This window comes from Eutrigla gurnardus, assembly GCF_963514095.1.
Source record: "Eutrigla gurnardus genome assembly, chromosome: 4".
Classification (NCBI taxonomy): domain Eukaryota; kingdom Metazoa; phylum Chordata; class Actinopteri; order Perciformes; family Triglidae; genus Eutrigla; species Eutrigla gurnardus.
In genome coordinates this window covers 25,048,159-25,073,158 of record NC_139918.1, presented here as the reverse complement: position 1 = coordinate 25,073,158, position 25,000 = coordinate 25,048,159, and the positions used below count along the sequence as shown (strand labels likewise).

Genomic DNA, 25,000 nt, shown 5'->3' with positions numbered 1-25,000 from the left:
ATTCACTCTGGGTTAGAGGAAGGTGACAGGCCTAAGTAATTACTCCTCCCACGTGTCAGATACCTCCTATCAGACACCACCACCCCCAAAAAAAGAGAGAGAGAGAGAGAGAGAGAGGTAAGGGGGAAGCTGGAGGTCAGATATTCAAACGGTCAAATACATCCATAGGATTTTATTTAATGGAATACATCAAATACTTTGTGATATGTCATATTAAACACAACAACAATCTACTTCAGACAACATATTATTATTATATTACAGTGCATATTAATATAGAGTGTCTTTTTTATTTTTTGGGGGGTAATTGTTTTATTTATTTTTTACTTTTTCATTTATGATCTTGACTGCAGTACTTTGCTTTAATGCTTTAAGGCGAACTCCTTGTATTTGAAAACAATAAACTGACTTTCTGATTCTGACATTGTATTATTGGGACATCTTGCTGTAGATTACTGTATAAATGGAATTATAGTGAGTTTCTATATTAACTTACGACCCTGAACTGTTCTGTTCCTTCTGTTAATCTGTTCCTCTCTGAAATCTGCTGTTTCCATCTGTCCTCTGTCAATGCTTATAAAAGAAAATCGACTACATTTCCTGTATTCTGTAAAAAAAAACAAAAAAAACAGCCTAAACTGATTTCCTCCAAATCTGGTCCTCTTTCTCCGAGACCGTTTCCTGGATCGAACATCGATACGGTCTCTAAGTCACCTTTAACCCCTGTGTTTTTCCTCCAGGACCACGCTGAGATCAACTCCACCATCCTGCGGAGCCAGACCAACACGGCCCGGGTGGAGGCCCTCAGGCCCGGGACGGTCTACGTGGTGCAGGTGCGGGCGAGGACCGTGGCCGGCTTTGGCAAATACAGCAGCAAGATGTGCTTCCAAACGCTCACAGATGGTGAGACCCGCCTCCTCCGTCTCTCGCTAAGGTTTCTCTGTATCTGTTGCTGCGTTGTGATCATGAGGAGGTGAGAGCAGAGGGGGAGCCGCGCTGTTTGATTGTGTTTCTGTTTCTACGGCAGAGTTAATGTTCGTGTGCTTCGAACACGGCGAGTGTCTTTTTGCCCACGCGGCTAACCGTGCTTGATTCCAAAATGCTCAGCTAATTGGTTTTTCACCAGCGCCTTCTGTCGCTGGAGAGCCGTCCCAGAATGCATAGCTGTGATTAGTAGTTGATGAGATTGATTTTCTTTTTTTTCCACGGGAGGGAGGGGGGGGGGGTCTTGGATTGTTGGAAAGGGAAGTGGCTGAAGAGGAACCGCAACACCTGCTACACTGGCAAGGGTTTGGAACCCAGTTTATTAGTGTGTGTGTGTGTGTGTGTGTGTGTGTGTGTGTGTGTGTGTGTGTGTGTGTGTGTGTGTGTGTGTGTGTGTGTGTGTGTGTGTCTGTGTGTGTGTGTCTGTGTGTCTGTGTGTGTGTGTGTGTGTGTGTGAACATCCGGTGTGGGAACCAAACAACTTGTTTATAACTGCTATATATATTTATTAACTCACAAATATGCCACTTTTTTTCTCTGAACGTTGCCCCCCCCTCCCTCGGCTCTGTTTGTTTTTGTTTTTTTTCCCCCTGATTCGTTGTCGTATGTATCGGAGACGGGCAACACGTTGTATCACATTAGTGAAAATGGTAACGATGGATGAGACGATGCTGTTCTTAAAGGAAGATGGGAGGTATGATGATGATGATGATGATGGTGATCATCGTGGTTGTTTACTGGCGTGGAACAGATGTAGCGGCCCCGTCACGCCCCCCCCCCATCCGCTGGCTCGCCGCCACAGCACGACATTCGTCAGGGCAATTAGCAGCAGACGCCAGAGGACTGCCAGCGATCACGCCCACGCTCCGCCTCCTGCCCCCCCTCCCCTCCAACGCTCCGCCTCCTGGCAAACCCCTTTGCTATCCCACCACCTCACCCCCCCCCACCCCAAATAATCCCTTTTGTCTTTCCATACGCCTCCTGAAGGTGTGCTAAAGGTTGCCGCCTTGATTGGAAAAGGAGCCTTTTTTACCACCAGAACACACACACACACAGACACACACACACACACATATAGCTAGCTCACTGGCTGTTAGGGAAAAATGGTCATTCACACACACACACACACACACACATATAGCTAGCTCACTGGCTGTTAGGGAAAAATGGTCATTCCCATTCAGGTGATGGGTGGAGATTTATTTGGACCTCTCCCACTGATGTGCATCAGAAGACAGCAGGAAGACCCCCCCCCCCCCCCCCCCCCCCACAACATGACTTCCTCTGTTGTCATGAAGTACTTGATAAATGTTCAAGTTGAAAGAGTGAGTGATTCCCGTATATATATATATATGGCAGCTCTCACACTGCTGTGAAGACGCATTAGTTCTCCTTTATCACTTTAGTCCAACAGGCCCATTCTACAGGGGGGGTCAGAAAGCTGCTGATTTGCCTGCAGCATCCTAACCCCCCCTGCGTCGCCTCATCAGGGTTTCACCAGTCGCTCTCCAACAGATAGCTCCGTTTTTTTTGTTGCCCTCTGACCTACACGCCGGCTACCTGAGAGCTGCCTGATTGGCAGCGGACTACTTCCTCGTCAACACCTGAGAATCCAAAGGTGCTCTTCCTCCTCAGCTCGGTGCTGACAGCTTCATGCCTTTCTGTCACTCTCTCTCTTTATCATAACACAACCTGTCAGTCGCTCGGCCTCTTCTCAAAAAACTCGAAGCTGGGTTTCACATCTATGCGTGTCCGACCTCCTCCTCTCCACGTTACACCTCCTCCACATAATCCCTGATCCCGATGCTCACCGTCTGCCCGTCTTGTCTTTGTGCAACACAGACGACTTCAAGTCCGAGCTGAGGGAGCAGCTTCCCCTGATCGCCGGGTCGGCGGCCGCCGGAGTCGTCTTCATCGTTTCCCTCGTCGCCATCTCCATCGTGTGCAGCAGGTAAACCACCTTTGACCCCTTTGTTTGTGTCCAGAAACAGCTGCAGAGTTAGTGACCTTGTGTTGTTCCGTTCGCACCCGACAAAATAAACTCTCAACTTTTTGATTTTTTTTTGCTTCTCTGAGTTGTTTTACGTTCCCCCACTGCAATGTTCCTGGTTAACTGGAGCATATATATCATGAAAGCATGCTATGCGATACAGAAAGTGCATGAAGTCGGATTTCCGTTAAATTGTGTTGCACATTAACACGTTTGCACAGTTTTCTAATCAGAATCTTAACATAACTGACTAAACACCACAGTGATATACTTGGAAACATCTTTAAAGTATTATATTATGATGGTATTCTCTGATCCTGAATATCTTTGTGTTTTTAAGTCATGCAGCATTAGCAGCATAGCCACGTCCCCCGTTTCATACTCTGGACCAAACCGTGTGTGTGAGCTGCTTGTAGAAATCAATTTGAACGAAAGGAAACGTGTTTTTTTTTTAAATGGAATATTCCGTAGAGAACCAACACCTCCTGCTTTGCCCCGTTAAGTCAAGCCAATTTCATTTTTTGGGGGTTTTTTTTGCAGCGGTTGGTCACATGGTCACACGTTGCTATGCAGCTCCGCTTTTAAACGTGAGAAAGTCGGAAAACATTTTTTACCTGCAGTGGCCGTGTGTGCAACTCTGTGTGTGTGTGTGTGTGTGTGGGTGGGGGGGGGGGGGGGGGGGGTCCTTTGATGCGGTGGCGGCGGGAGGAGGAGGAGGAGGATTAAAGCAGAGATCCTATCGAGGTGTAATTAAAAATCAGCTCATTTTCATAAACTTCATTTGCCACCGTTAACCCTCCGCAACGGATTCAATTTCAGCCGCGTCACATTCGGGGGGGGGGGGGGGTCGGGTACATGAAGAGAGTAATAAGGCCTCGTTTACACTTCCTTTCATCCTGCCATCTCGCCCTCAGGAAGCGGGCGTACACCAAGGAGGCGGTGTACAGTGACAAGCTGCAGCATTACAGCACAGGAAGAGGTGAGTCAACCCACACACTGCTGCTACACACACATTCTGTGGTCCAAGATGACTTCTTCTTCTTCATGAGCCACAAATTCCATCCAATTATGATTCCAATGAGACTAAAAATAAGCCACCAGGCTCTAATATTAGAACGTGCATTAATATGCTTCGTCCCATTTGTTTAAACTAGATAAATCTACAAATAATCCGAGTAATACTGTACATCTACATGATGCTCTTTGTACAAATCCTTCATATCCCCCCCCGACAGGAGTTAGGGATCCTCCAAAATGTGAGGCAGCTATCCGGAAACGAGCTGGTTGCCTCTTTAATAAGTCGATTTTGATGCAGGTGAAAACCTGCTGCTCTCGTCTCGGATATTTTTAAGATTTCCCCCTTTTGTCCTTTCATGTCTGATATATCTAACGGTAAGGTTGGGGCGTGGCCTCGTACTTAACACGCTGATGAAAAGGAAGCTGGGCGTCAGAGAGAATCAGCTGGGAGGGGGGGGGGGACATCTCCCTTCCTTTTACACAATGACATTGACTGACAGTCATCTCTCAGGGCTCGACAATCGCTGTGATTGAGTCGTGTTTCAAGCACTCCCCCCGGCACCGGCTGATGAAGGAGCCTGGAGACACACACACACACACACACACACACACACACACAGAGTTGAAAGCCCTGTGTACTGCCGACCTAGCAGTCTGAAAGGGGGGGGCTCACTCGAGGGGATGGAGTTTGGTCGCGTCTGACACAGCAAAGCGTTTCAACTCAGTTACTTTGTGTCAAAGCGGCGGCGTGGCGGCGGCGTGGCAGCCGGGGGCTCATTAAAACCTTTTGACGCGGGCAGAAGAGTCAGATTTGTCGTCGGCCATCTTTGGGGCGACCGAATGCAATTAGCATTAGAAAATAAACAAAAGATGAGAGACACTCGGAGCTCTAATCATCAAAAAGAAGAAGAAGAAGAAGAAGAAGAAGCTGTTTGAGTTGGAGAGGAAGTAAAACGCTGATAAGAGATCCTATTCATACGTTTATTCTTTCAACCTTCCACGCCGCCAACACCCATGAAGTCTCCCTCCCCCCCAACCCACAATGCATTGTTGTCTCCTATTCTCTTAAGACTTGACTGGCAGTTTTGTAATTACAGGATTCAACACAACAATTAAACAGTACAGCTCAGCGATTGTTGTTTTTTTGGGTGAGTCTCCCCCAAAAAAAACACAAAAAGAAAAGCCGCTGCCTGCTTCCACCCAGCTGCTGTGTTTCCAGCTGTGGAGGCAGACAATCCCCGGCCCACCTGACAGGCATCGAGGGGGGGCAATGATGTCATCACATCATCAGCGCTGATCTGAACACGTTACCGTCACCTCGGAGCGTTTCCAACATTTACTCCCTGTTGAGTCTTTGCTGCACGTTAACAACCTTTCAATGCCGGCTAATTAACAGATTTTAACCCCGATGCCTTCGCACACGACGCGGATGTTCAAACCCGTCGGTCGCTCTGTCGCTGCAGCACCTTCTGCTCAAACCGACATCCACTTATCGTTCAGCACCTAATATTCTTCAGGTGCTTCCTGAAGGCGTCTTTGACCTCCGTGCTCCTCGGTATGAGAGGTCGAACCCGATGAACCCGAACATCTCCACAGATGTGATTCCAACACTAATCAGCTGCAGCGGCGACATCAAATGACTTGAATTAGTTTGTGTTTAGGAAAATAAATTATATTTATTTTTCCGATTGGATCATCACGTAAAAAGAGTAGAATTACTGTTTACCGAAGTTGCTAAATAACAAATATTTTCAGGGGAAAGGAGAAGAAATGTACGATGGCGTATTAGGGCCACTGTAGAAAAACAGGAGTTGCAAATTTGCGATTTATTATGATGCTAACAACCTGCATTTATGCGAGCTAACTTTCCATGAATGTACATTTATGTTTGTAATTAATACATGACATCATGTGACAACGCCTCCTTAAGGGTGATGATGTTGATGCTTATTGTTAGTTTTATTCATATGAGGCCATGTTGTCATCTTATGGGTGTTAATTGATCGGGGCGGTTGGGCTAAGATGCTAGCGGTAGCTTTCACTTGTTGTCATAGCAACGGCAAACATCTGGTGTTAGTGGAACCAAGCAACTTGTTTATATCGGCGATATATATTTATAAAGTGGCAAATTTGCAACTTTTTTATTGCAATATTCCCCCCTCTCTCGGCTCGTTTTTTTTTTTTTTTTTTTTTCTCCTAGTCCTGATACGGCGTCGTAAGTATGTGGTCTAAAGGACTAACACGTGAAAGAATCCTTCTAACTTAAAAGGTTCCGGATTATTTAAGCTCCCGTTCCTCCTGACGTAGCCGTTTGTCTGGAGGCATTACGTGCGTTGTGTGTAGTGGAAGCAGTAACTCGATTGTTCCCGTGGCCAGCAAGAGATGAATGTAAGCATTACTGCCTCACGCTTGATTTGTGGATACATTAGGGCCGTTTACTAAACGAGCAGGGCCGACTAATAACGGGCTAAATGCTGGACATTGGTGAAAATCACATGGTTAAGTGCAGCGCAGTAAACAGCCATTTATAATCCGGGTCAACGAATAGACCCTTCAGTTATTGTGTCTCAGCCTTTATAATCCAAATTCATTCAATTTATGAGTTTGTCCCGTATGAAGTCATGGAATTAAAAAAAGAGATGAAGTGTTATCTGCGTTATGAGTCATCAGGGAGCAACGCCCTCTCCCCTGACAGATTTGTCTCTTTTTTTTTTTGTAAAAATAGACGTTTGGACACATTTGCTTCACTAAAAAAACGCAGGAGATATGAAATATTGAAGTGGGAATCTATTTTTCATCAGATGACCACAAAAAGATCCGGTTACGCAGCTCTGCTCCGGAGGGAGGCGGGAGTAAACTGTTTGCATTTTAATTATATATGAACGTGGGCTCTGGACTGTGAATGAGAAAGTAATGGGTTTGCGTGTGTGTGTGTGTGTGTGTGTGTGTGTGTGTGTGTGTGTGTGTGTGTGTGTGTGTGTGTGTGTGACACGTATACGCTCCCCGCTGAGATCACCGGCGACACTTGTAAATATAAACGACTTTATGAAAGGCAAAGCTGTTAAAACCCTGCGATGGATTAACTCGGGATCCGTTCTGTACGGAATCTCTAACAAGCAATTACCTTCACACAGCTGGGGGGGGGGGGGTCAGGGTAATTAGTGCACTAACTAGAATCAGCTTCTAGTGGAGAGCAAGGTGAAGCACCTTTATCCCTCCAAGAGTCAGACCTGATCCCCCTGGCGGACCCCCGAGTGGCTTATGCAAACCAAGCAGGCAACAAATTGCCGTGATGGAGACGGGTTCATTCCAATCATGGATGCAGGTTTTGACTAAATAGCTCCGAGGATGAGGGTCGCCCCTCGGGTGTCGCTGTAGAAATGATGATGTGACACGTGACGTCCTCGTGTCCTGGATTTGTTTTTTCCCCTCCCGAACCCGGGCCTCCGTTTTCCCCACGTCTCCGGCCCGTGAACTGAGTCACCTTATTGCAGGAGAGCATAAAGAGGTAGTTGATAGCGAGGTGGGTTTTATCTCTGTGAGCTCCTGTAGGGGACGGCTGTGGGGAAATTGGTTCCACGGCTATCAAAGAGCACAGACTGCTAGGCTAAGGGATAAAAGGGTAAAAAAACACACATCTTTCTATATTAAACCCTCATCCCTTCATCTTCTCTCCCTCCTCCCTCGTTATTTCTGGTCTGTTTCCCCATATTCCAAATACTGAGTCATCCTGCTGTTCCCCAGAATTATCCAGCATTACTATTTTTATTATCTGCTATTTGTCCATCTCTGAGGAGGACGACAGAGCAAAATAAATAATAATAATAATACATTTTATTTGTAGAGCACTTTTTATTGTTAAAAGCAGAAACAGGCGTTCTCATCATCGTACGACTGTAATGAGCTCGTTGTGATCGTTACACTGGGATTTAGTCTGTGACTTGCATTCGTCAATAGTCAACACTAGACCAGAGGTCTTCAACAGGGGGGGTCCGTGACATCTAGGGGCTCCACATGGCTCCTGTAGAGGGTCCCTTCAATTATACATAAATGTGTCCAAAAATTAACATAAAAACAACCTTTAATAGGCAAATATAAATCTTCCTATTTGTTAAATGTGAAAATGTGATGTAGAAATGCCATTATAGAATACAAATATGTTCTTTTAATATATTAACAATTATTATTTAAATGGCATAGCATTGTGTACATACATCATTACAAAGTCATTTTATACCTGGCACTATTGGCTACACTACACATTATTATTGACCCGGTTTAATAAGCAACACAATTTTATATGGGGGGGAAATGAATGAAAAGAGCCGTGTGTTCTTGTGGAAAGCTCATGGAGGACTCTGGTTGTTCTAGAACTCTCTTTGCGAGCCGACATGTCTAACTGCCCCTCCCCACTGGGCTGCCCGACCCACTTCTCAGGCTCCCCGGGGATGAAGATCTACATCGACCCCTTTACCTACGAGGACCCCAACGAGGCCGTGCGAGAATTCGCAAAGGAGATCGACGTCTCCACCGTGAAGATCGAGGAGGTCATCGGAGCAGGTACGGAGAACAAAAACTATCTGTGTCTGTTTATATTTACATGCAGGTCATATGTCTGTGTGCTTGTTTGGTCTGCTGCTTATGCTCAAGGTCGTCAAGCCCCGCCCCCTTTTTGGCGGGCCACATCAGACGGGACCATGTCAGGGGCCCATGTCGATGCCCCGGCAGCAAATAGGCCGTCCACCCGGGGACCCGAGTAGAAATAACTCACTCCCTCAGCTTCTCTGCTTCTGGAGCCTATTAGTGTTGCTCTCTAACATGTCCCCCCTTCCATTAACCTCACATGTGGAGTAGCTCCTCGCTCATCGTCACCTCCTCTTTTCATGGATTGTTAAAGCTTGGAAGTGACCGACGGCTAATGAGGGGCCGACGGCTTTGAAGTCTGAGCATCTGGCTTCAACACGCGTGTCAACATGTCGATATTTCTTTTTACAGCAGGAAGTACATGTGGATAAACAACGGCATATTAGGGCCACTGTAGTAAAAAAATATATATATTGAGAGAGTAAAAAAGTCACAAATATGCGAGTTTATTACGATGCTAACAACCAGCATTTCTTTTTCTAATGAATCTGATCAAAAAGCCATCACACAGAAAGATTAGTACAGCTGATGAGATCTAAATATGGTCATTTATCAAGCTTATTTACATCTCGTGTCCCCGCCCTTGGCAGAAATGATGAATCTTCATTTATCTATATCAGGCCTGCTGACTGTTGTCCAATACTCTGGTGTCGCTCCCTCACCATATTCTTAGCAGTTTGGCTCCTCGACGCGACGCGACTCATCCGTCCTAAACGCCGGCCAAGTGTCTTCGTGTTCCCCAATCAGAGAGTAACAGGCGAAGCACTCTAGTAAATATCTGGAGCGTGCTTGATTAATTATCAGCGTCCTGCAGAGACGCCACGCAGTGAGATTAACAACAAAAAAGGGAAATCTTTAATTATCTGGTTCCCCCTCGTATCCGAACCCCCCGTTCCTTCCTCACACCTAGCAACCGAGTCGGCCGCGGCATCTGGAACAAGCCGGATCTCATTAGGTATGTTAGCCTCCGTGTGAACCAACACATGTGGTATCCACATGCTTTCCTGCTGCAGGAAAAAAGCAAAGAAGGTGTGCTCCGTCAACTACGACGGCTTATTAGGGACACTGTAGGGAAAACGGCGATATTCAGAGAAAAAATGTGGCAAATTTGCAAGGATGTTTGCCGTTGCTATGACAACAAGTGAAAGCTACCGCTAGCATCTTAGATCAATAAACACCCATAAGATTTCCTAATAAATAAAAGCAACAAGGACCTTAACGAGGCGTCGTCACACGTTGGGATGTATTAAAAAAAAAACGGAATATCATTGTTTTTGACACGTTGTTTCCCTCCAGGTGAATTCGGCGAGGTGTACAAGGGCCGCCTGAAGCTGCCCGGCAAGAGGGAGATCTACGTCGCCATCAAGACCCTGAAGGCGGGCTACGTGGACAAGCAGAGGCGGGACTTCCTGTCCGAGGCGTCCATCATGGGGCAGTTCGATCACCCGAACATCATCCGCCTGGAGGGCGTGGTCACGAAGAGCCGCCCGGTCATGATCGTCACGGAGTTCATGGAGAACGGCGCCCTCGACTCCTTCCTCCGGGTGAGTGGCGTTCGCCAACCGGTACGAGTTAGTCGTTAAAGACCCGGAGCCAAGCGGCATTCAGAGAATTGGCTTCACCACAATGAACAGGATCGGACTCTTTAATATCTGCATTTATGCTCGGGGCTTCTAATGAACTCCTCGCCCCTCTTTCATGGTCTGGATTGAACGGGCGTACGGCTTGATCAATATTCACCTCGTCTATTATTTTCTCCCCGTCCCCCCTCCTTCAATCTCATGGATTGGTGTTCTCTCCCACTTTGATCTCGCTGGGTTTAAAGGGGCTCTTTGAAGTCGGCTTTCCTAACCGCCACATCCGACTTGTGTTCCCATCGATCTGCCTCACCCTCTTTATTTGTTGCTGTTGTTTCTGGGGGTTCAAAGCCTCTGCAGAACGCTCACACGGAGGTAGGGGGCGCCGTGCATGGTCGGACGCCTGCATGACACTCCGCTTCCCCTCAGATGTTAGCAGGACATGAAAGGCAAAAAGAATTACAAATGAATAAAGAGCTCAGGATGTCGATTTTGTAAAGATACAGTGTAAACAACATAACCTGAAATACATGAAGTTAATTAGCCTAAAGCAGAAAGAGCAGCCTGCTTGTTTCCTGTGTGCGTTGCCAGGTCTGACAACGCGTTGCCAGTGTGTGAGCATGCTCCCTCTGGCTGCAGTAATAATGGGACCAGGTCTTTATAATCCTGCAGTCCCACTGGGCTGGATGTTGTCTGTGTAACACATCAGAACACAAACATGTCATTTATTTGTTTTTCTAATAGAAAAAAAAACAATATTCCAGCCCTTCAATCAGAACACATAATATCTAGTGAGCAGACATAATTAGCTCATGATCATTAAAAAGCACTCATATTAGCATTTGCTGACCCCTCTCTCTCCTCCAGCTGTTGTCATTGATGTAAACCGTGCCAAAGATGAAACAAGCGCCTGATTTTATTGGTCGTCTCTGTCCTGCAGCAAAACGACGGCCAGTTCACGGTGATCCAGCTGGTGGGGATGATGCGCGGGATCTCCGCCGGGATGAAGTACCTCTCAGAAATGAACTACGTGCACCGCGACCTGGCGGCACGCAACATTCTGGTCAACAGCAACCTGGTGTGTAAAGTGTCCGACTTCGGCCTGTCGCGCTACCTGCAGGACGACACCTCCGACCCCAGCTACACCAGCTCTCTGGTGAGCACTTCCTTTTGTTTTAAAGGCCTTCTTTTCTTTCTTTCTTTTTTACTAATGTAGTTTTTATCCGCAAGTTAAGTATCTTTTAAGTGGCCGTGCAGTACGATGCCGTATCAGGGGGCCAAGAGCAAGAGACGGGGGCAATATTCAGAGGAAAAAAGTCAGGAATTTTAGAAAATATGCGAAGTTTATGAATATATATAGCCGATATAAACAAGTTGCTTGGTTCCGCTAACACCGGATGTTTGCTGTTGCTATGACAAGTGAAAGCTACCGCTAGCATCTTCCGTATTGACGTATTGACATGTGCAGCGATGGAAACAACAACAAAAAGCCTCCACCTGTCAGTCCCATCGATGTTTTGCTCCTTTGTGACGCCGTGTCATTCTTGTTGAAGGTCTCGGCGACCTTTCACCTTTTCCGTGCCTTTCATGTTCTATTAGCTGTCCGTCCTCCTCGTCCCCCCCCTCCTCCTCTCTGTGAGTCACAGACCAGAGGTCTGTCACATCTTCATTAGTGAGGAGACGAGCCTCCTCTGGGAAGCCTCCTCTCTCGTTGACATGCCCAGAGAAACCAAAGGGCATCGCGGCCTCTCAAACTGACAGCTACCGACCCCCTCCTCCCTCGCCCACCCTCCCCTCCTCATTCATTATTACTGGGGCATCATGGGAGGCTTTGGCTCCTCATTAACTCCTCCACACTACAGATCTGTAATTATTAGCAGCCATCGTTAGTTCATCTTCTGGCTCTCCTCTTCCTAATTCAAAACACACTCTTACGCCCTCGCAAACACACGGCACAGGTCATTAGGACTCCCAGCATGCCTCAGTCCGTGCGTGTTTGTATCTCAGTGTCAGTCTCTGTGTGTGTGTGTGTGTGTATGGTAATGATGTGTTTATACACAGGCATGAGTGTGTGCGTGGGTGTCTGGGCTCATGTGCAGCATCGCCACATTGACTCTGCTTTGAGACTGGAAAAGGTAGCTTGTTTTACTCTGTGTTGCTGCATTTTGTTGATAAAAGTCTTGGGAATCAAGATTAGAGCATTCTATATGATCTATTATTCAACCTAAAGGGATGTATGTATATATATTTGAATATCACTCGTAAATTGAAGAAACAATATGAATATGCTCACAAAAAGCAGCCGTACCTTTTGAGTTATTTATTTTATTAACCTTCCTGATTCTGATGCACCAACCCTCCAGTGGTCCTGCACCACCTACCCCGCCGGTCTGGTCTGGGACTACAGTTTTGAGTTCATAAAGTGAAGCTTCATAAAACCACCTTGGGGGCTCCCGCTCGCTCTGACAATGATTCACCGTATACACCGTGCAGCATTGCGGTAGCACTGTATATATTTTGAATAAATATGAGTATATTATGCTATAAAAATAGCCCTTTCGAGAATTAGTTTCAGGGGTATTTCAACACATGCAAATCTCGAGATCAAAAGCACGAAGTCAAAGTCGCTGCTACCTGGGTAAGAAGAGAGAGTTCTCAAAATAGTCTGCGTCTAAATATAGAATAGAATGAAGAAACAAAACACACAATGGCCTTTATTTCGTGTTTATTTCCTCCCGTGTAGCTGAGCTCAGGTAGAGAAATAACAGTTACGATATTGTAACCCTAGTCCTATGAGACCAGGTGGAGCCCTCTGCTGGGCTCCATTGGTAATGCTATCCTCCAGTCGCCCACAGAAAATGTGCATAAGCGTCGCCGGCCAATCAGGACATGCCGAATACGTGCAGACCCGACTGCCAAGCAATGGGTGCTGCATTGATTGGTGATCAGATCCATTTTCAAAATCTGGACCGGGTTGATGGGGTCTGTACTCCCTACGGGGACCCTTCAGAGACAACAGGTGTTCTGGGGCCCACAACCACAGGTCTTCGGCGTCCCCTGACAGGACAGCAGATGGAAGCGATGGGCCTTCGTGGTTGTTGGTTCGGCGTCTGAAGTGTCCGAAGAACGCTGCCAAGAACATGGGGCCGCCATCAGGGATGGATTGGCGTACCGCCATACGTCTGGTGGAGGGGGCGAGACGAAAGTCTCCTGAACTGGGCGAGCTGGAAAAAAAATAGCTGGCATGAGTGGCAGCGGCGGTGGACAGCTGTAGCCAATCACGTCCCGCCACATATGGTCATCACATGCGGGAAAAGTCCCGGCAGAGAAATGTCGTTGTGGGCTTGATGGGTATGAGGTATCGCCATCGTCTCCACGGGGATGATCGATGACCTCGACGCCGTTGATCTCTTATCGCAGCTAATTATCACACGAGATCCAACTTACTGTTAAATCTTGAGGCGGCGTTCGGGGGGGGGGCCCAGAGGGAAGCCTGCTCTCTGTTGGGTATTATACTTTGGGTTGTATGCAAAAACGTGCAGTTTAAACATTTGGGGGCCGGAGGAGACGCGACCTCGTATCGGTGTGGCGAGGAGCTAATTGCTCCCCAGGAACAGCTCGCTTTGTATGCCTGACCCCCTCGGAGCCAACCTTTGCTGAACGGGGCTTATTTAGCAACAAAGAGGAGCGCCCTCCCCGTCGGCGGTGCCGCTGAGCTTGCTAATAAAACCGCGTGTACAAGGTGGGGATCGGATTATAGATCGCAGTCGGCATTTTGGTGTTGTTTAATGCAAACAACGTCTCCTCCAGGGCTTTATCTGCAGAGTCAATAGAGCAGCCGGGGGTTTGAAGTCTGAACCCGGGGAGCCGTTTTGATGGTAACGTACTCAAGTTTTCTGATGATGTGGGTTTTTTTTGTTGTATTTTTTTTACTGATAGAGATTTTTAAACAAGCACATCAAAGCTTTGGCTGAGCTTCACTGCTGCCTGATTATCATACGCATCCAGATAAAGTCTTCAGTGCTATTTTTGTTCCTTCTAAATCAAGGCAGCCGCCAGTCAATATGTTCACGTCTTAAATAGATGGTCTATAACGAGGACGAGGACGGTTCCTGCCTGTCCTCCCAGTCCTCTGTGGAACATGCAAACAAGCGTGGAGGGGGGGGACAGGTCCTCCACAGGGTCCCATACTGTAATAAAGCTATGCATGGTGCCCTTCACTCCTTGACTTCTTCAGCTATGACCCGACGCTCACCAATCAGCAAGCAAGGCTGGCGTGGCAGACAAGGCCGAGGGAATTCGGGGAAAATTAAATTGCGCTGACATGCCGTGATTTACATCGCCATCGACCTCCTCCTCCTGCAAATTAATCACCTCCTTCCCTCTACAGCTTTTCTAATTTTTTTCCCCCCTGCAATTGGTAGGTGCACCAATTACAGAGCGTGTGGTGTAGGTGCTGGGTGTATGGTTAGGGGGACATGCTGGTAATTGTGTTAACCCTGGATGTGGGTTCACCGTGGAGCGGTGTTGTGGAGGTCTCAGACAGGAGGTGGCTGTCCTCCCTCTCCGCTGGCCGCTAACCAAAGTCCTGATTAATTAGACTCACAGGACAATGCTTGGACTAGAGCGGGCTCACTGAGGTGATGTATGCTAATAAATCCAAAGACCTGAGAGACGGCACGATATTAGAACAAAACTGATTTTGTATTTTTTTTATACAATATACACCGTTACTGCCCATAAAGTTGGAATATTTAGTTTTCTGACACAATCCTCTTGTGTACTCGTATTTAAATGCATCAGTAATCACTTAGACCAGGTGCAATGCTTTACATTATGTGTCACAATTATCCAGGTGAAATTAATTCATGCATCACATTTGTTTGGCGCTAAAAAAGAGAATTTCAGAACAAAGTTAGGAGTCTAGATCTTTACACAGTGACGTGCCCTAGTAAAAAAAATAATAATAATTCAGAAACTCACTGGATGTTTCGATATGAAATGTGTCTACCTGTTGGAGGTAATAATGGGAAATATTGGATTAGTCATGAAAAAGGAGAATGATGATGTCATGCAGCCCCACTGTGCATTCCTCCGCAGCTGTGGCTTTCTGGTATTTGATTACATTTACATGCTTGCATGCTGTAAGAATGAGCCCGCATGAGCGTGATGGAAAAGTCCACGTGGGATCTGATGACCCTGCTTACCTGACAAAAGAGAGATTGATTTTTGAGCACCCGGCGACCCGAGAAGACTCTCCCCGTTTCAAGGCTTTGAAAACAAAGTCAGACTCGCCGTTGATGTGACGAATGAGGCTTCGAACTGTTTGTGTTTTGTATTCATGGCTGAGTGGATGTCAGAGATCTCGGCGTTCTCTCTGGGGGTTTGATGCACAGTCAGTGTGTGGCTGAAATAAGTGGATGTGGTTCTGAAATCTGGCATGTGAGAGTATAGCGTGTCAAGTCTATCGCAGGTTGGGAATCTCTGGTTGTGTCTCAGCTGACAGTGTGGGAAGGCTGTCAAAGCCTCGCATGTCACGCCATCTACTGTGTGACTGAGTGGGCATGCATGTGGTTAGAGTGTGTGTGTGTGTTTTCCTGGGTATGCACATATGTCCCCTAGGTACCTTTGTCTGTGTGTGTGTGTGTGTGTGTGTGTGTGTGTGTGTGTTTGTTTGTGTGTGTCATTGAGGCTGAGAGGGGTTGAAAGGCGAGGTCACACAGAGCCGGTAACAAAGCTCATCCGTCAAACCGCCGTGACCCGAGCGACATTCTCTCCGCTCCGCTCCGCCGCTCACACTGTGGATCGGCCGTTGTTTCTGTCGTTTGTCTGTTTTCCATTTGCATCCATCCTCTCTCTCTCTCTCTCTCTCTCTCTCTCTCTCTCTCTCTCTCTCTCTCTCTCTCCCTCTCCTCTCTCTGTCGCTATCTCGCTTCAGGCCCATGCACTTTTTTGCCCTGTCTATTTAACTTTTGCTGAAATATTAATGCTCTGCAAGTTAAAGGGACAGAGCCTCAAGAAGTGAAATGCAGACGTTGTGCATGTGGACCGAGCCAAAAGCTAACACTTTGTCATCTATCTATCCATCTATCCATCTATCTATCTATCTATCTATCTATCTATCTATCTATCTAGCTTTCTAGCTAGCTATCCATCTATCTATCTAGCTAGCTAGCTTTCTAGCTAGCTATCCATCTATCCATCTGTCTATCTACAAACAAACAAACTCCTCATACTCTGGCCTGAGTTTAGTCTGGAAGTCCGGAGGTCAAAATGGAAGACCTCTCCAAAGGTGTTTGAGAAGGACCCAGATAAGATCCCGTGGGACTTCCAGATCCAGACTGATAAACTGGTGATGGCTAAACAAGCATCATGGTGGTGGACAAACAACCGACGACAGCAGTAGTGACAGATGGAGCTACCGACATCAAGAAGAAGGAACACGAGACGCTCGGAAAATACCTGAAGGGCCGAAAGAGGAGCTAGAAAGGTTGTGGAGCGTGAAGGCATCAGTGGTTCCGGTGGTGATCGGAGCAACATCCGAGACCTCGGTCCAGAAGAGCGCAGGGTGGTCTGAGCCTCAGAACAATCCCTGATGTAATAGTTGGCATTTCCCTACAAGGCCTTTCCATTTCCAACTCCCCTTATTTGAGCTTGGGGAGGGCGTGGAGTAGTAAACACACATGCCTGGTACTGACTTTCATCTGGCGGTTTTATTGGGAGAGCACATGCTCTGCACCGCTGCAGTGACTAAGCAAGATCCCATCAGGCTTCCCAACCCACAAAACTGCACTCGCTTCGCTGGAAATAGAACCGCAGTCGCACGAAGTCGCTGAACACGCTTCCTTACCGTGGTTAGTCATTTTATCTCTTGCTCTCGTGTTTGAAACTAATTAAGATGTTTCCAGGCTAATTTTATTCAGATTGTAGAGTTTAATATGCTCAGTCAATTTAAATGTAGCGGGAAAAAAATATCCAGGAATGCTAATGAAGATGAATATGTAGGAGGTTCTGGGGGGAAAAAGAGAATAACATGATCCATACGTGGCCCCGGCATCAAAGAGGGAGCATCCATTCAAAGCGCTCCACCTTGATTTATGCCTTCTGTCGTGTTCGCCAGCGTCATTATAAGGTGGCCATTGATTCGCCATCTGTGGCGGTACGCCCGCATTTGCATCCGAGCGGGATTCACAATAAAGTGGTTTGTGCACGACTAAATCAGGGAGAAAGAGATTCATACCCGGCTGGCGAGCCGAGTCTCCGTATGAATGCTGTACTGCAGACAGCAGTGGTACAAAAGGGATGTGCAATCTGTTCTTTTAACTCGAGCGGTAGCATTTAAAAAGCTTTTCAAGATCTTCAAAATAAAAGCACCGACAAGGGGGTATTCCTAACCACCTTCCTAGAAGCTTGAACAACATGAAGACCATTATTAGCCCACATTTAAGGGAAGGTGAGACCTATTCAGGTTGTGCTCTAGTTTGATAAAAGCATCAAATATGTGTACTTGTTATTATTAATACTATTACAGTACCTGATTACAGTATCAGGTATCAGATACTGCACTAATGTACTTGTACTGTTAAAACTACGCCGATTCAACCGCACAGATAGCACTTAACGGCAACCTCCCGTCCTTATCCTAACCCTAACTTGGTTGCTACGACAACCTGATGGACAAACAGCTTGAATCCATAATTTACAACCAGCTGCAGTGTGCAACCAAAACAGGCAACTAGGTCACCCGTCCCCGTAGAGTTAGCGGCCGTGATGTCGTGGACACATGTCGCCACTTTCCCTGTCCTCCAGTGCACTGCCCCGAAGTTAGCAACAGCTCAGGCCCACTTAAGGTGGGCTGACCTTTTAAGGTGGATCCCCTGTTCAGCTTGAGTTTTTTCATCTTTTAACAGATTAAATGATTTTGCACGGTTAGTTACTCACATCATTACTGCAAACTGCTCTACGGGTGTTTTAGGGAAACACAAAGTTGGGTTCAAATGTCAGCAACAGCATCATGTTCTATAGAAGTGAGAAAAATCTGCTTTCAAAGTCATTGTCAGAACACTAATGGCATTATTAAGTACTGACATTGGTATCGGCACGTACTCAAATGTAAGTACTTTGTACTTGATCTGAAAAAACATCTGATTTTAATTTGATGGCGCGGCAGATGCCTGTTGAGGACAATTGCTGAGCTTTTTCTCCTGTTCAACTATTTAACAAGAATAGATGCTAATGATGCTCGGCGTTTTTGAATTGTCTTAACCTAATTGTGTACTGAACAAACTTATCTTACCAAAAAGAAATGCATACAGATCACCGCAGGGTATCTAAGGGGGTTTATTTATATGATATGCAAATTGATTAAGAAGGACATAAAACCATAAAAGTGGTGCCGTTGAAGGGTTACAGCCACGAGGGCTAGAAGAGTCTCCCATTGAAGCTTTAACAGCACCCAATCATTGAACAATGAGCCGATGAAGGGCTTAACAAGGCTCGCCTGCGTCCTGTGCGTGGGTATTTAGGGCATCGAGACATTCACTTAGTAATGTCAACAAGCTGTTAAATGTTCCTGTTTGGCCCGAAGCTGCTGCTATAACAGTAAAAGATCTGTGTTGTGCTCCCTGGTTGGTTTTGGTTGAAACTAAACGCTGCTCAGAAGTTTAAAAAAAGGCCCATCAGGCTGTGAAGGAACCGCGGTCGCATGAGCCATGACGTTCCGTTATTCACGTCAAAGCGCCGTTTAATGACTGATTTTACGTCTGAGAAGAAAACGATAAAGTCTCTGAAGCTCGTGTTGACTCGTATTGACTTGAAGTGCAGCGAAACCACAAGTGTGCAAAGTTATTTCCAGCTTTTAGGACTCATTGCTGCAGCGCTCTGTTCTGTTGGGTGCTGACAGGAACGGAGGCTGATTAACACTCATCAGACCTTTTAAGCTCCCAAGTCCAATTTTACTGAAATGACCTCCGACACTAGCGGATCTTATCGGCTACAGCTAGTTAACATCACCTCCAGGGGATTAAAGGAACGCAGCTTTTAAAGAGGTTTTTGGTGAAAAACACGATTAATGTGCTTGAATTGCCTGTAACCCATGTGCGTTGTTGGGGAAGCGTCGGTAGGGGGTCGGCCGTACCACCCAGGACATGGCGGACCCCCCTCAGGACCCCGAGGAGGGGTGAGGATGGGAGAGGGAGGGAGAGTGGAACATGTTGGAGCATCAAACCAAGAATTAAATTACTGATTTCAGTTAACAAGTTACATCACAAAGTAAGAGAACACTTCTATATGTTTTTGCCATATTGTGCTACAATGTCACCTGATTGGAATTCAGATGCTCGAATCAATTAATTTAAGATATGGAATCAGAATGCAGAAAGTCTCCCAGCAATATGAAGCATACGTCTTTTTTTTAAATCTTCCTCAGAATGTCATTATTGCGGGTGAAAGGCATTTCCCCGTTCCTTTCTGTGACCTTCCCATGCAGCAGCATAGATACACTTTTGTTGGTTCGTCAAATCTAAAAGCAAAATGTGAGATTATGTGATCATGTTTGGAATGGAAAATAAAAAAGTTTGACTCTGCATGTCTGTGAGGTACACAACACATTCCCTAGGTGTGGAGGAAACCGGCCGTTGTGTTTTCCTCCCCCTTCACTCTTCCTCCCCTGGCCTCGCTCCATCTCTCACTCTGCCTCGCCTCCCATTCGGGGCAGACATCCAGGGCACATCGTTGCTCTCAGGATTTCATTAAAAGGATGTTGATGGAGTACATACTCTCCGCTGCCTAAGTAAATGTGCTCGGGTCCATTTTCAGGGCGCATTGTTTGGAAAACGGATCGCTGGAGTCTGAGGAGGAAAGGAAAGGAGGGAAGAGGAGACATCTATATTACAGTTTTTCTCAGTCGCTTTGGTGCTTTTCTCACATCACTATTAACATTTGCACAGCAGTTAGTGCATTTCTCAAAACAATTAGTGCAAACTTCAAAAACCTAGTGGATAACCTGCAAAATCACGTCACTTAAAATGGATCATCCATTCCTCAAAAGCAAGTATTCATGTCAATGAAACTGTCAGTGTCATCAAAATGAGAAGTCTTGACACCATCGTTCATGAACAAGATAGTCAAATGGCTTTGTCATGTTTTCATTATGACAGTTTATTCTCTCAGTGTTTTCCAAAGCAAAAAAAGGTCAGAACTCAGTGACGCTACCTGAAAATGCTCAAGACAACACTATACACTACTGGTAGAGCCATTTGAAAACTACAGTAAAGTTACACATTGCTGGAGTTAGAGGAGTAAGTGAGTACAAGACACTGAATACGTACATTTCACATTTTTACTGTATATGCTCTTTGTAATTTTACAGCGTTGTGCAAGGGAAAAATACACTACAGTCACTTATTTAGACCAAACATAAGAAACTTTTTGGTAGAGCTTCAGTTCACAGTGGTTCTTCCAACATTTGGTTCACGCTCCGACCAGCCTCAGCCATTGTGAGGCCGTGATTGACAACATGGTCCACAACTGTAGCCCTAATTTCATTAGGAATCTGACGATGTATTTGGCCTCTTCTCCCTCTTCCTCTGTTTTGTAGAAATGGTACACGGTATGTCCTGCTCGGTTCATTATGCTTGCCAAGTGAGGGTTCATGGGATTCATCCCTGAGTGACTGTGAACAAGTGGCTTGTCATGGTTACAACTAATACTTCACACACCTCCTCCTGAGTGAAAGCTGAAGTTCACCTGAGAGCAATTCTTCAATTTAGGAGACATTTCCAGGAAAAAATGATAAAGAAAGGTATCAAATTTGCTTGACAGAATTTGATAACTAGTTCAAGAATTGAAGACTATTAGTTTTATTGGGAACGACTATTCAGCCTCCATAAGTATAGTTAATTTTGACTGACATAAGCAAATGATAATGTTATAAAACAGCAGAGAATTGTATGAAAGCAACTGATACATGTCCAAAAGCCTTTGCAATTTGTTCAGAGGAAGGAGAAATTGCTACAATATTATGTGCACAAATGACTTAATGTTGTGGAGGTTGAACTAATAGTTCTGAGAATTTTCATTCTGATCTGAGAAAAGCACCAAAGCGACTGAGAAAAACTGTAACCTTCCAGATGAGGGAGAGAACGTTTATTTGGAAATCGCTAAATAGCTTCTGAGAAGTGACGAAGCCGGTTTTTAGTCTCCGACGGGTTTCCTCCACTTGGTCCTGCAGCAGCATGTCAGTGACACAAAGGTATCTGGATGGATGTTCAGGCCGCCGCGAAGACATGACAGGTGTTTCATATCCTCGCTATGTGTCAACACACACACACACACACACACACACTAGCGAGACCATTACAGACACCAGTAAGTACACACATTACCTCACCGCCACATGTTTATCCTTCATCTGTCACGGGGAACGCACTCGTCTCGCCGTGACACCTCTTAACCCGGCGGTCTCGCCACGTTTGGCGTTGCGGTCGCAGCTTCCTCGACGTGTCGCTCTAGCTGTCACAACCCGGTCACCGCCTGACACGGCGGCGGCGGCGGCAGCCCGGTCACAGCCAGGTGGAACCCCATCCTGGTGGCATCGACAGCACGCCGTATACTCCAGGTGCTCCGGATCAGGACGTGGATGGATGTGTCGTCCACATGGCTGGAAATGTTTAAAAAATCGCTAACGTCAATGAGTGTGCACATACTTTTTGGGGAAGGTATTTTTGTGGCACATTTATATCAGCTTTTCACGCCTTTATGGTCACTCTTTTTCAGCCATCACGGCGCCGAACATTTATCAAGCAGAAAATAGACCCGTCCGGTATCTCCGGAGAATCAGGCTCCGTATGGCTCTGCTTTATTTATCATCAAGAGTCACTGGATATCATTACAGATTTCTCCTCACGAGGCTGAGAGTCTGCAGCTCCCCCCTGACTTATCTGCACAAAGTCTGAGTTAACTGTCCAATGAAATGAATAAATGACTGTGTGGATTCTACAACGGCGTTTTAGGCCCACTGTAGGAAAAAAAAGAAAAAACGGAGCCGAGAGAGGGCGGCAATATTCAGAGAAAAAAAAGTAAATTTAAAACTAAATTTGACACTTTAGAAACTCGCAAGTTTGCAACTTTTTTTCTCAGAATTTTGCCCACTTTATCAATATATATAGCCGATATAAACAAGCTGCTTCGTTCCGCTAACAACGGATATTTGCCGTTGCTATGACAACAATGAAAGCTACCGCTAGCATCTTAGCCCAACCGCCCCGATCAATCAGTTTGTCTTCATATCAATAAAAGCAACAATAAGCATCGACATCATCACCCTAAGGACCTTAACGAGGCGTTGGGATGATTCATTCATTCATTCAACATACATGTACATTCATGGGACGTTAGCTAGCATAGATGCTGGTTGTTAGCATCGTCCCCCTCTCTCGGCTCCGTTTTTTATTATTTTTTCCTACAGTAGCCCTTAAACGCCGTCGTAGAGTTCTGTCAGTCAAGGCGAAACAGAAATCAGCAGCTTCCCCCCCCCCAACCCAACACATTCCCTGTGGTATTAACACCGTTTTTACTGGGGGGGGAATGAAAGCTCCAAAGCTTTTTATTATGTGTTGTTTTTTTTCCCTCCCTATATGCATGAGCCGCTCAGCACTTCATGTTATTAAAGCAGGATTTTTGGCCGAGCGCTCACTGGCCCACAGCAGTAATTACTGAGGGTTTGCATAGCTGCCTCTGACTCACCCGCCTTGGAAATGTTATTACCAACGTCGTGTCTCATCGGAGGCAGCACGACGAGCTTCTTGTAAGAAGCCTTGTGTCTCTGCTCGGGCCATTCCAGCGACACTCGGCTCACATCCCCAGCAGGTCCGGGGGGCACGAGGCCAGACCACGGAGCCGACGAGGAGGAAGCAGAGTAATCATACAGAGAGGCTGGAATAGATTTTAGCTCCGAGCAACTTCTTCTTCTTTCTTCGTGTTGTTCAGCGTTTATTTCTTCATTTTTCATCTCATGTATGTTCTTCCATATAATTGCCTTGAAGCGCTCGCTGCCTCTGACAGGCTGACAGATGAAGAGGAAGAAGAAGAAGAAGAAGATATTTGGCTTGTGTCTGCAGCTCCGTTTGCCCTCAGACTAAAGGAAAAAATGGGCAAGAGAAAATTAGATGAAACGATATGAAAGAACAGCGTTGAAGTGGTCGGGGCTCCGGCTATAGATTTCTCCTTCCACGCTGCTTATATCTCCCATGGTTCATGTCTTCCTCCCCTCGCCGCCCGCCGCTCTCGGAGCCGTCTCTATTCGGGGGCGGATGTTAAACCTCTTCATCAGCGACCTCTCAGAGGTCAAACACTGAAGAGGTGATGGTTAATGAGCTCACAGCCGTCCAACCTCTGCAGTGCCATGCGGCGACCTGTGACGCATATATATATATATATATATATATATATATATATATATATAATAAATAAAGATGCACACGTACAGGAGTGCACTTTTTTTTAAACATCTGCCGTTTTCTGTCTCATTCTCCTCACTTATCTCTCCTTTCCCTCGACTCGTTCACTCCCTCTCTCTCTCCCTCTCTCCCTCCCTCCCCCCCCCAAGAGGGCAAGCTAACAGGGTGGTCCGTGTTGCCTGGGTTTGTTTCTGACACCGGCTTATCTGCAGATGCTGAGGTTCAGCTAATTGGCATTATTAAAGTGGTGGCGAGGTGGAGGTAGATGGGAGGGGAGGGGCTGTTGGGTTGTGTGTGTGTGTGTGTGTGTGTGTGTGTGTGTGTGTGTGTGTGTGTGTGTGTGTGTGTGTGTGTGTGTGTGTGTGTGTGTGTGTGTGTGTGTGTGTGTGTGTGTGTGTGTGTGTGTGTGTGTGTGTGTGTTCCTCGCTGCGTCTACATTGTGTGTGTGGAATTTTAAACAGGCAGCTGTCAGTTCCAGTCAACAGGGCCGTGGCGTGCCCGAGGCTCAGGTAGCTCAATTACAGACAGAAACACTCGATGTGCGAGCCGAAGCCCGGCCGATCTGCCTTTATTCAAACATGGTGGTGGTGGGGGGGATGGGGGGTAAACGGGATGCTGGTCGATGCGTGAAGGGCGAACGCCTGTGTGTGTTGTGGCTGCTGGGAGTGTTGATGACGGTGAAGGAGTGTTTTAGACGTCTGTATTTCATGTGAACTCCTCTCTCCTCAGGGCGGGAAGATCCCAGTGAGGTGGACGGCGCCGGAGGCCATCGCGTACAGGAAGTTCACCTCGGCCAGTGACGTGTGGAGCTACGGCATCGTCATGTGGGAAGTGATGTCATTCGGAGAGAGACCGTACTGGGACATGTCCAACCAGGATGTAAGCGCTGTTTGTAACATTGTATCAATGCTGTCTTCGTGTCATGTATGTATCCTTCTGTGAGATCAGAGATACGTCAGCCTTTATCCATATTTATATACAGCAGCAAAGAGGAAGTGCAAATAACAAAGCAGAATACAATAAATAATAAAAACGTGCGTACGTATTAGCAGAAGGACGTGCTCAGCGATGATAACACGGCGTCTGTTTCTAGGAAGCAGCTGTAGTTTCCCAGGAAGTTAAAGTGTCCATTTCAAGAGATGTTCAATAAAGATCATAAAAAGGAACATTTAGTTCAGTGTGGAAGAAAAAAAAGAAGTTTGAATCTGATTAAACTGCCTCATTAATGGAGCGGCCGGTTCCCGTACAGATGTGGTTATACGATGTGTCTCTTCACCACATAGATACACAATCAAGGATATCTCCTACCAGATGAAAGCTGTAATAAATCA

At 46.3% G+C, this 25,000-nt stretch overlaps 1 protein-coding gene across 2 annotated transcripts in view; it reads left to right on the top strand.

The window, feature by feature from the left end:
• ephb1 (EPH receptor B1) overlaps positions 1 to 25,000 on the top strand; it is a 94,778-nt gene that overhangs the window by 61,722 nt on the left and 8,056 nt on the right. Inside the window, exons 6-12 of one of the 2 annotated variants that reach the window (XM_084008150.1) lie at positions 741 to 903; positions 2,827 to 2,935; positions 3,889 to 3,953; positions 8,429 to 8,551; positions 9,932 to 10,179; positions 11,153 to 11,368; positions 24,399 to 24,548. In XM_084008150.1, coding sequence (XP_083864276.1) covers positions 741 to 903; positions 2,827 to 2,935; positions 3,889 to 3,953; positions 8,429 to 8,551; positions 9,932 to 10,179; positions 11,153 to 11,368; positions 24,399 to 24,548 — 1,074 coding nt within the window. Of the gene's footprint in view, positions 1 to 740; positions 904 to 2,826; positions 2,936 to 3,888; positions 3,954 to 8,362; positions 8,552 to 9,931; positions 10,180 to 11,152; positions 11,369 to 24,398; positions 24,549 to 25,000 lie in introns of both variants that reach the window. The other variant, XM_084008149.1, reaches the window with a different exon arrangement.